A 12,676-nucleotide genomic window follows, 5' to 3' on the forward strand; every position below is an offset into this window, starting at 1 on the left:
TCTCTGAACACATTAGTGTAATTTTTTTGTTTATTTCTCTCTGGACTAGACTGTGTGCTCCTAATTAATTATTATGAGTACATCTTGAGTATTTATACAGCCTGGGGCTATGTTAAGTATGGAGACAAAAAGATGAACAAGATACAGTCCCAGCTCTCAAAATGCAGTCTTGCAGGATCGAGAGAAGTAAACAAAGAAGGGCCAGGAGGTTTTTTTGAAACTGTAGTATAAAAGATAAGGACTTAAAGTACAAAAATGCCAGCACATAGTAGAAGCCCAATAAATGACCACTGAATGAATAAAGGAAGTTGGGAAGAGGGCCTCAGAAGCTGGCCTGTTGAATTAAAAGATCCACCTTCCCTTTATGAAAACTCTTTGAGGTTATTTATACACTGACTCACCTAAAAACTACTTCCTGTGTTGGTGTCTATGATACATTTTTTAATGTCAGCCTAAAAATATACTTCCAGTACACCAACCCTGTCTGCCTACCCAAGGACTAGAAATGAACACAAGGTAAACACATAACAAAAGAAAATTACTAGAAAACTCACTCCTGTCAACACTAAGCTCATCCACGCACAACGGGGCATCTTCTAAAATGGTTCCCACTTGAGGGTCCGTGACGTCACCTATTTACAAAGCTGAAGGGATGGATATTCAAATGGTTTTTATAAAGCCAAATAATCTGAAGTGAGTCATGGACTCCCAGCAAAAGAGTTGGAGAGACAAGACCTCAGGGATCATCTGGTCTAATTTCCTACTCACAAGACAGAGACGCTACATTGCAGGACAGATGGACTCAGGATAGCGTCAAGGTACAGGACTCCTGAGATCATTTTTGCTTATAACCCTTCTATTTCTCAGCTGTGAGACTCTAGACGAGTTATTTAACCTCTCTGGTCTTCAATTTCCTCTCTCCACCAGGAAAACCTGGTAAGATGATCAGATGAAATATAAGTAAAGCTGTCTTAATTGGAGACGATTTGAATCCCGATTTTGCACAAGAGCGAATCTGATCGCTCTCCTTGGGTGAAGGGCCCATCCTAATCCAATCAGCTGTGGCTGGGGTGCTGAGCTTGTGACCAGCGGCCCACTCAGCAGGCATGGTGGAAGCCCACAGTCTGAGGGAGGGCACATAGTCTGGTTCTGTGAGAATATGGTATGGAGCCAAAGCAAATGGCTGGCAACAAAGACAACCGTCAGCACCTCTGGTAGAAGAGTACTTTGTAAAGAAAAGGTCACCCAACATAAAATTATCACCGTGAATCTCTCCACCCCAATGAGCTTTTGTTTGATAACTACCCGTGACAGGCTGCTCCATGCTTAAAAAGACAACTCCGACTATATGACAGGAACTTTTTTTTTTAAGAAGCTGAATTTAAATATTTTCAACCTTCCCCCAAACCTCCCCTTCTTTAGAAGATACAATCTTGCTTGTTAGGTTAGGCCTGGGCTTTCCTTATGGCCATAACATGAACAACAGGTAAGACAGGAAAGAGACATTCACTGGACAATTATTTTAGGAAATAACCTAGACCAGAAAAATTTAAAAGTCAGAACCTCCTCCTGCTTTAATATTACTACCTCTCCAACCAAATTAGCACTAATATACCAAAGCAAAGGAAGAACTGGAACCATTTTTAGCATCCGTGTGCCTACAATAAGTAGACATTAGGGAAAATTTTTTTTCGAATGTAGAGTCCCTGGCACTTTTGCAAGTTGAATTCAGCTTTAACAGAGGGTTTTCCTTCACCCATCCAACTTATTTTTGCTTTGGAAAGCATAATCCAGAAAACGGATTTTTCTTCATATTTTCTTAAGTTAACCAAAATAAAGATAGGATTCTCAGTAAAATAACCCCACATTTTAGCTATGTGATGACTGAATGGCATTTAAATACTGACAGGAATACCCCAAGTTAGAAGAGGAGGAGGTAAAAAAAAACCAACCCTGAAACCACCTCGTATATAGTGAGGGTGCCATCAAGGAATCTGCCGCTGCTAGCTGCTTGACTGTTCACACTCCTCATTGATGTCACCAGGATTTATTTTAGTAACCAGGATATACTTGTTATGGATGCAAAGAGAATCTCCTCGTTTATATTCCAAACTCAGAGCAGGAAATCAGACATGTGGGTGATCTGCAGCTGTGGCACTATAAACAGATTCTAGACTGCACTACATTCCCTGAACTACAGTTTGGGAGATTCAAAAGAGAAAAATAGAAAATACACTATTTTAGAAAGACCAGTGCCACTTCTGTCCAAGAAGACTTGGGTGCTGGTTGGGAGAAGGCTCACTGACCGGCACGCAGGTAGCGTCCTTGTGGCCACGTACCACCCACCTACCTACACGGTTAATGTACAACGAGGAGATCCTGCTTTGTCTTCGGCCAGCTCTGCTACGGTGGGTCAGTATCTCAGGGTGTAAGGTTTCTCCATCCAGGAAATGAAAGGATTAGCCCCTTTAACATTTTGGGATCAAGTAGTCGATTTGAAAACCTGACAAAAGCCACAAACCCTTTTACTCTAAAAATACATACAATAAATATGACTGGAATTTTATATAGAATCCCAGGGGGATTGCCTGGCCCTTGAAATCCACCCGTAAGCTTCCTGGTTGAAGATTACTAGACTAGCAGCACTCCAAACTTCCTGCCAGGGCTCAAAGTCTGCAATCACACAGGTGATATTTAATAACAGCAACTGCAAATTATTCAAACCATAAGTGAGTGGTTTGTTATGACTAGAGACTGACCCAATACGATCTCCTTCCCAATATTAAACCGACCTGAAAGCCAATGGATGACTGGAAGGGAGGAGGAAGAACAGGATATACTAAACTATAAACATCTGTTTAAAAAATCATGGCAAGGTTTTAGAGGAGCCCAACTCTGTTCCTAGGCTGTATTTCTTCACTTGGATATACATAACGTATGACAAAATCTTTGAGCCAGATAAAGAAGATTCAGAGAGTTTTATAGTGATGCTGTCGAAGTAATGAGTTCACCAATAATCACGCCCAAATGAAACAAAGCCAAAGGCTGCCATTTTCCTGCCAGTATAAACTTGCTCTCAATGGTTAATTCCAGGGTTGTTCCTAAAGAGCCCCTCGAAGGGAAAGGTAATCCATAAACAAAAGCAAACATACATGGTGTCCCTAATCTCCACTATCCTGGTTAATCGACAAAATATAGTCTTTTCCTGTGATTTTAGTTTTTTTCTAACCCAGGTCAGTAGGTAAGACTGATTCATATTAGAAAATTCTAGGTTCTCAACTGGGCTTGAAGGGGGCACATGACTCCGTAAGAAGAAAGCAGACTGGCCATACAAGCCTACCTCAAATATTAACAACCTCCCTATCTTTTACCTACCTCTGCAAACCCCACCACATTTAAATTTCCTGGATCTTTTTGTTGTATTTTGAGCTTTTTCAGTTTATCATCTTGGGGGAGGTGGGTGGAGAGGGCAGGGAGAAAATGAGAGGTCATTTCTGCTCATATTGACTCCGATTAAGGTAGATAAAGAAATTTAAAAGATAATTTCAAAAATATTGGTGACACCAGGTTGTAATTTAAACTGTCCAGGGTGCCTGGATAGCTCAGTCATTAAGCTCCCTGCCGAGCAGGGAGCCTGCTTCTCCCTCTCCCACTCACCCTCCTTGTGTTCCTGTTTTCTCTGTGTCTCTCTCTGTCAAATAAATAAAATCTTTAAAACAAAACAAAACTCCTGTCCCATCAGGGGCAGATAGTACAGTCGGTTAAGCCTCTGACAGAGGCTTGGGTGGCAATCTCAGCGTCTTGAGATCAAGACCAGCAAAGCCCCATTTGGGGCTCCACACTGGGCATGGAGTCTACTTAGGACTCTGTCTCCTCCTCCCTCTGCCTCTCCCCCAGCCCCACCCCTGGCGCTCACACTCACACTCTCTCTCTCAAATAAATAAGTGAATCTTAAAGAAAAAAAAAAAACTATCCAATCAGAAATGTTTCCTACAAACAGGGACTGTAACAGGGTCATGATTCAGAGTAGGTCTCTTTTTTGAAAGGAACAGGAGAGAAGAATTAGATTTCTTCTTAGTAGTTGCTACAATGTATTTTGTTAAAAAGGACTATCTGATAAGGCATGGAAATCCAGCCACATGAGTACCATTTTACCAACGGCCTAGTTCCATCATTAGCCATCGGTAGTTTCATGGCATATGGAATCCTCTCCTGCATTAAGCTCTCTTTGTGGACTCTTCCCAAGAGGCATCTGAAAACATAGAATTAAGAACCAAGACTCCTGCTAATGGCCAAGAATACGTTCACAGACTTTCTTCCTTTGGTAAATTCACCCCTAATCATTTTAGATAACATGACTGTTTTTGTTTTTGTTTTTACAGTTAACAGACTATTCTTTTATTCTAATTGTCTTCATGTGATATAAAAATGGAAGAGCACAAGTACTTGGTAAAAAGTTAGGCAGGATGCTCAGCTATGGAACTTGAGAACAGGGTAATATCATTCTAATTTTTTTTTCTTTTTTACTAGAAATACATTTTACAGAAATGTTCTCAGTTTGAGAGAAGAAAAATCAGTTGTCAGTTTCAGAAATAATTCCATCATTTCATGAAGTCATTTGTAGTAATGAAACAAGCAAGTATGACTTAACACTCGATCCTAGCATACAGCACAGGGCTCAAGGCAAAACATAATGACTTCATTACCTAAGAACAGAATAGATGGGCCAGCTTTTCCTACCCCACAGCATTTTCCAGTATTTTTTCAGCCTAAGGAATTTTTAAGCTCCTTAAAATTCTAGATTTACTACTCAACACAGATCAATCCATCTTGAGGCTTTCTGCCAACGAATCGCAGTGCTTCTGTTTCAACAGCCTATAGATTTGAAAGCTGGGTAGAGACATGTCAAAAAAAAAAAAAAAAAAACTTTCTTTGATCTCTGCACCCAGGTTCCTCAAAAGAAGCCCCATGGAGAGTCTGAGGGTATGCTAAGTATGTGACTTGCAGTTGTAATCAGTAGATTGACATTCCTTTTCATAAGAAGGCACTGGTCTGAGCCAATCCAGGCCTGTCTTTCACAGATACGTACATAAATTGAGTGACCGATAATGCACTTTAAAAAGATTGAGGTACAGGGCGCCTGGGTGGCTCAGTGGGTTAAAGCCTCTGCCTTCGGCTCAGGTCATGATCTCAGGGTCCTGAGATCGAGTCCCGCGCCGGGCTCTCTGCTCAGTGGGGAGCCTGCTTCCCTTCCTCTCTCTCTGCCTGCCTCTCTGCCTACTTGTGATCTCTCTCTGTCAAATAAATAAATAAAATCTTTAAAAAAAAAAAAAGATTGAGGTACACCCACTTTATAGGGTATTTTCAAATAACAGAATTTGGTGTCACAGAAAAATCGAAGTCCATCACATAGATAAGCATTCATTTTTTCCCAGTGATTAACCCTACACATCTAGATGCCAGATGTTTTGGTTGAGTTTTCCTCGACACCCCTTTTCAGGGTACTCATGCTCCCCTCCATTTCCTTTTTGTAGTGAAAACTGAAGTCCCACGTCCCTTACAACTTTACAGAAGCACCATGTTTGTGCCCTGACAAATAGTTTCATTCCGGACAAATAATTTAATTTAACTTTAACTAAACGTTAGTGTTGACCCAATCACAGATTTTGACAGGCTGGTCTCCGAGGAATTTGTCATTGCTATTCACCAAAAGGTCAATTACTTCCAAGCATCTCGAAGTCTAGATTCCCTTCAGTGGGCTTCCCTCCCCAGCTCCTGCAGGCTATCGTTTTAAAACTGTCACCACTTCAAAGTTCAAATGGCTACTTTCTATACTTATCAGTGAAAGACAATTGTAGGTTTTTCAATATTTAAGTTTAGAAGGTGAAAAGTAGAGGTTCTATTTAAAATTGCTTTTTCAAATGAGGACTGTGCTTTTTTGTTTGTTTGTTTGTTTTTTTATGTAACTCACATGGAATATATCTTGTCAATAATTAAATACAATATATACACTCTCTAACCAGTTTTATAAATTTCCCTCTAATTTATAAAGTTCCCTCTAATGTCACCATTTCCCCCCCTAAAACTATTAATCTGATGAAATCCGATTAAGTAATGATAAGCTTTTATTTATTTTTTTTAAATATTTTATTTATTTATTTGACAGACAGAGATCACAAGTAGGCAGAGAGGCAGGCAGAGAGAGAGAGGAGGAAGCAGGCTCCCCGCTGAGCAGAGAGCCCGATGCGGGACTCTATTCCAGGACCCTGGGATCATGACCCGAGCCGAAGGCAGAGGCTTTAATCCACTGAGCCACCCAGGCACCCCTAGTAATGATAAGCTTTTAAAGAGTCAATGATTTCTACTTTCTGAGGTTTGTCAAGATCTAAAATGCTAGCTAAAACCTGTATCACCTTACATGGAAAAGTTTAAAAAGAATATATACATTTAACACCAAATGACTAAAAGTCACTTAAAATATATAGTTCTTAGGTTACCTTATCTGCTCAAAGACCCTTCAAAAGTAGGTGAACACTCTGGCCATATTTATATTTATATTTGTCTTGGAAATCTAATATTAATTTCATAATCCAAATTGTTAAAATCCCTTCTCATTATTTGAAAACTGGAACTCATTTCATAGACTGCCTGAGAAAGTTTAAAGAAAAAATAGAATTGGTCCTGACTTTTTTTACAATTAAGGTAACACTATTACATCCGAATCTTTCATAAACAGGAAGTCATCCACACATCCTAGTATTTTGTTCACTACATCCCTGAACCCTTTTCTCCTGTCCTACTTATTGCTGCCAGAAAAGCATCCAAACTAACTGTAAAATATAAGAAGTGGACAAAAGTCTCACACGTTCTTAACATAAGATCAGAGGAAAACAGATCTATAGTGTCTTATAAATATTATAAAATTAAAAATCTCTCTCTCTTTGAGCAAAGACATACCATCACTAGTTTCATGGAGGCCTTCCTCAGTGTCCTTTAGCAACGGTATAAAGAACAAATTTAAGAAAAAAAAATATTCCCACAAACCTAACACATAACCTTCTCATATTAAAGTTGACAGCTCCCACCCATGGCTACTGCCCCTAAACAGTATTTTATGACTTGGTTTTCTTGATGGTTCTATGGTATCAGTTACTTTACACATTCATTGAAGGAACTGTTAGTTGTCTATCTTAATTTCTCAGTATGCCCCTATTAGGTATGGGCTTTCACATGGTAAGAAATTTAACAATTTGGGCGCCTGGGTGGCTCAGTGGGTTAAGCCTCTGCCTTCAGCTCAGGTCATGATCTCAGGGTCCTGGGATCGAGTCTCACATCGGGCTCTCTGCTCAACAGAGAGCCTGCTTCCCCCTCTCTCTCTGCCTGCCTCTCTGCCTACTTGTGTTTTCTCTCTCTCTGTGTCAAATAAATAAATAAAATCTTTAAAAAATATATTTGCTGGGAGGTAGAGGCATCTGAGTGGCTCAGTCAGTTGGGCATCTGCCTTCAGCTCAGGTCATGATCCTAGGGTCCTGGGATTGAGCTCCATGTTGGGCTCCCTGCTCAGTGGGGAGCCAGCTTCTACTTCTCCCTCTGCCCCTCTCTGCCCTCATGTGTACACAGGTGTGCTCTCTCTCAAATAAATAAATAAAATATTTAAGAAATATATTTGCTGTGAAGTAATTTATTTGTTAAAATGTGTAATAGGTTCGGGCGCCTGGGTGGCTCAGTGGGTTAAGCCGCTGCCTTCGGCTCAGGTCATGATCTCAGGGTCCTGGGATCGAGTCCCACATCAGGCTCCCTGCTCTCTCTCTCTCTGCCTGCCTCTCTGCCTACTTGTGATCTCTCTCTGTCAAATAAATAAATAAAAATCTTTAAAAAAAAAATGTGTAATAGGTTCTGATCACCAAATTAAGATGTGTTGTGTGTGTGTTGGAGGTGGGAGTCCCCCCATATCCAATAAGTCTCAGACACCAGCACAGTGTCCTACAACACAACTCCATTCTGACACTATCTACCTGGAGATGGATCTAATCCCCCAGGTTAAGGGCCGTCCCACAGAGCACCCTCCACATCAGACGCCAATCTCGAGCCCAGGGTGTTACCTGTATTTCTGACCAACTGGCTATAAACTGAGAGGTTTCTACAGGCCCCCAATCGGGTTTTAACTGCTAGAGCAGTTCAAAGAATTACCAGTTGATGACAAAGGATATGAACCAACAGCCAGGTAAGAGATACATGGGACAAGGTCCCTAATGAAATTTTCTTTCCTCAGAGTTTGGGGCCCGGCAGGGCGACACGAAGAAACATTCTGGTTTGCCAGCCTGGTAGCTCCCTGAACTCCATTCCTTTGGGCTTTTTATGGAGGTTTCATTACATACACACAACTGATTAAGTCACTGGCTCCTGGTGACTGAATTGACCTCCAGCCCCTCTCCCTTCCCTGACAATCAGGAGTGGAACTGAAAGTGCCACCCTTATTTGTGGTTGGCTCCCCTGGCGACCAGCTCCCACACCCTTAGGTGCTTTCCAAAAGTTACCTCATTAACATAAGCCCAGTGGTGGTGGAAAGGGGCTTCTGAACAAGGCACCCATCTCACCTTTATGGCTTCCGATGCTTTTTCAGGAACTGAGGACGAGACCAAATATTATAACAAAACATGCTCCCATTGTTCTTATCACTCAGGAAATTCCAAGGGTTTTGGGAACCAAGAGCCGGGACCAAATATATATGAGAAGTATATTCTGGTGATCTGGATGACCAAATATATATTTCTTATAAATCACATTTTCAAAACATTGCCTATTCCCCCCATCATAGCACATACCTTTCTTTCTTTTCTGTTTCCCAACCACTGTCTTACCCAACTCCTTAAAAGGACATGTTTTGTTCAGTCTTGTATCCCCAGTATTCAGCATTTCAAGTAGGGTTGGGACATAATAAAGTTTGAATTAGTGAATGAATAAATGTGTTACACAACCAACAGAGACGACAATGGGCAAGAGAATGTGGACATGTGAAATACCACTGAATGCTTCCGGTTGTTGGGCAAATCTGGACCTTCCTCTCAGCCATTCCCTCTGTCTAGAATGCTCTTCTATTTATCCCCACCCTCACCCCCAACTTCTCGTCAGGTTTTCACTCTTTAACATTCACTTTAAATATCTACTTGCTCAGCTCTATACACACACACGCATGCGCGCACACACACACACACACTCACTAATTCACTCACGCACCAAGGCGATCTTCCCTTGGTGTGTTCTAAAGTTCTAAAGTTTAAAGCTTTTTCTTTGTATTTCCACAGCCCCCTGCACAAACTTTGATTGCAACCCCTAGCCCATCATACTGGCATATCATTTATTTGCCCATCATTGCACTTGATGATAAGCCCCTTAAAGGATACTGTCTTCACCTGTATCCACATGTCTAGTCAAGAGCACAGTCCCAGGCAGTAGTAGACATGACGAAACAGTTTAAAATAATGGGTAAGAGACTGAATGAATGGAGAGAGTTCTCCATTCTGGAAATTATCTCAGATTATCTGTTGGTTCCCGATAAGATGTCTATCAAGCACGTATACTGGTAACTCCTACACAAAATAATTTTAATGATTATATATGGAGATTATTGCTGATACAGGAAAATTAGAATTAGAAAAAGTGCTTTAATCCAAGGACAGGCCCCAGGCAGAGAGGTCTCCAACATACTTTTTTCTCTTTCCATCTCACCCCTGATCCTGTGTCACTAAAAAATGTTTTTCTTCTCAACCTAAGGTTCTCTATACAGTTCTCAGATGCCATATATAATCACCTCCTCATGAAATGTTTCTATGTCCCATACCCTCAGAATCTTGAACCACAAAAAACAAAAACAAAATAAAACAAACAAAAAAAAACCAACCCTGGTTTTATGCAAAAATGAGTGCTCATGGGCTGGCATTCCCATTTTGACAGAGATCTTTACTAAGACGATGGCTATTCTTAAAGCCTAGAGGGAAGAGACATTTTGAAACATGGGACCTTTCAGAAATCCTCAAATCACTCCACTGGGGTGAGCTCCGTCCTAACACTACAAAGGTGATGAAGCTTGGTGGTTAGGGCAAGGCTCTCAAGCCAGACTGCCTGGGTTTGAATCCCAGCCCTTCCGCTCTCTCACCTCTGACCTTGAACAACCTTTCAGAGGCCCAGGGCTTCTATCCCTAGGATGAGATAGTAAGACTCACCTCACTAAATTGCTAGGAATAGGAAATGGGTTAGTATAAGTAGGATATTCAGAAAAGGGCCTAGCGAGTAGTAAGTAGTCAGTAATTTTCTGTACTGTTACTGGAACTGGCTCTCAAAGAACCAGAAGAGAGAAAGTATCCAAGGAAGGAAAGGAATGAGAAGGGAGAACACTTACTGATTTGATTGTTCAGCTTGAAAGCGATGTCCAGCTGCAGGATAAACAGCATGAACTGGAACCAAGGACTCATCTCCATGGAGGGAAGGGGGATGTGGACAGAAAACACAATGTCATTGGCTTCAATTTCTCTCGGGATTGCTTCCTCGATGTCTCGGATCTTGTCACATTGGTTGGGTCCCCAGGGCATTAGCCATTTTGTCTTGTGATGGTTTTTACGGACATCCACACACTTCACCGACATGTAGGACACTGCCGTCGTGGGGCCGGGGGCTGAAAAGAAAAGGATTTTCTGTTTTAGAAATATCATCCACCGAAGTGCTCATTTTGGGGCTAACATTTGCCTCCAATGTTCACACTGCCTTCTCTAATCGGATCAGTAATAGCTGGGGATCCCCCAAATCCAGGTGAGGACCCTTTAGTGACCTCCACAGGCATCATAAAGTATCTGCAAGAGTTTCCCCATTAGGTTTTCAATCACTGTCATTTTCATTGAAAGAATACCTTTGTAACCACTTTGGTTCAGTTACTTCCTTACTCCAAACAAATGTCACAAAAATCAACTGTGCTTCCGTTCCCACCTGCCTGAGGACTCTGGGACTTCACAGAGCACAGTGTCTGAAGTCAGAAGACCTGCGACTGAAGCCTGGTCGAACAACAGACTGTCAGTTCATCTTGGGTCAACTGGTGAGATCTCATCGTCTCAGGACCCTCATCTGAGAAACAAGATGGTTAGTCTCTAAGACTGGCCAAGACAGTTGGTTTCTAAGATTCTTCTTAGATCTAACACAGTATTTAATGGAGAGAAAGAACTACGTTGACCTCAGGCCCTCACTTAGTGTGGTCACTGTCAGGGGTGGGAACAGAAGCTGCTACACCGCAGAGGAATCCAATCCATGCATTTGATCTGTGCATTTCAAAAGCGATCATCACATTTGAACTATACAACATTAAAAAACACACACTTTTGTGATTATAAAACGGTTATAGGACTATAAAAGAAAATCTGCAAAATACAGAAATTTTCAAGTTCAAAACAACATTTACCCAAAATCCCACTAGAGGGAAGTAACCACTGTTGGAAAAATATCAAAATATTATCTTTTCTAGGAGCATGTAATTAGATAAAAATTTACAAATGAATTACATTATAGAATTTTAAAATACATACAATATTAATATATATTTCTGTAAGATAGGATCACACCATACGGAGTTTTAGAGCTTTTTCTTTTCATTCACGTAAAGAAGCAGAGTAGCACAATGGTGAGCTCCCCAGCTCTGGAGCCCACCTGCCTGGTATCACATCCTGGCTCCCTCATTCCTACTTCTGTCACCACTAACCCACACTAAGAAGGTTTTGCGTGAATTATTAAACCTATCTATGTATTAATTTTATCATTTCTTAAATGGCAATAATAACATTATGTACCCTTGTGAGTCACTGTATACATTTAACAAGTGAACACAGAAAACACAAAACAGGGGCACCTGGGTGGCTCTGTAGGTTAAGCACCTGACCCTTGATTTCAGCTCAGGTTATGACTTCAGGGTCATGAATCGAGCTCAGTGTGGGGTTTTGCATTAGGCATGGAGCCTGCTTAAAATTCTCTCTCCCTCCTTCCCTGTACCCCACCACATCCCATGCTCTCTCTAAAAAAAGTGTAAAATATTAGCTATTATATTTTCTGTATAATTAAAAATTTAACTAATGTTTGCAAAATAACCAGTCAATATAATGTATCAAATTTAATCTACCTAATCTAATCTCCCCCTTAGCTTGTAAAGTTTGTCTGTAAATAAGAATAATTCTTTCCCCAATATTTTTTGCTAGTAATTTATCTTAACTTTTCCATCTGTTGTCTAAATTTATTTACAGCATATATAAGTGTAGAGAAGTTCCAGATTTCATAGAATATCTCTTTACCTGGTGTGCCTGGGTGGCTCAGTCAGTTAACTGTCTGACTTTGGTTCAGGTCATGATCTCAGGGTCCTGGGATCAGCCCTGGATCTGGCTCCATGTTTAGCAGGGAGTCCGGGCTGGTCCGAGTGCAGTGGTGTTTACAATTAATAGCAGGGAGTCCGTTTCTCCCTTTACTCCTCCTGACTCACGCCAGCCTGTGTGTGTGCTCTCGGTCTCTCTCTCAAATAAATAAATAAATAAAATCTCCGGGGTGCCTAGGTGGCTCAGATGGTTAAGCAGCTGCCTTCAGCTCAGATCATGATCTCAGGGTCCTGGGATGGAACCCTGCATCAGGCTCTCTGCTGAGGGGGAGT

The 12,676-nt window shown here is 41.1% G+C and overlaps 1 protein-coding gene across 1 annotated transcript in view; it reads right to left on the bottom strand.

Annotated features, from left to right (window-relative positions):
* The window catches only part of WLS (Wnt ligand secretion mediator), a 103,792-nt gene that overhangs the window by 49,270 nt on the left and 41,846 nt on the right, over nt 1–12,676 (bottom strand). Inside the window, exon 2 of the mRNA XM_082686448.1 lies at nt 10,400–10,672. Coding sequence (XP_082542574.1) covers nt 10,400–10,672 — 273 coding nt within the window. The remainder of the gene's footprint in view (nt 1–10,399; nt 10,673–12,676) is intronic.

The sequence above is a fragment of the Mustela nivalis genome, assembly GCF_964662115.1.
Source record: "Mustela nivalis genome assembly, chromosome: 10".
Classification (NCBI taxonomy): domain Eukaryota; kingdom Metazoa; phylum Chordata; class Mammalia; order Carnivora; family Mustelidae; genus Mustela; species Mustela nivalis.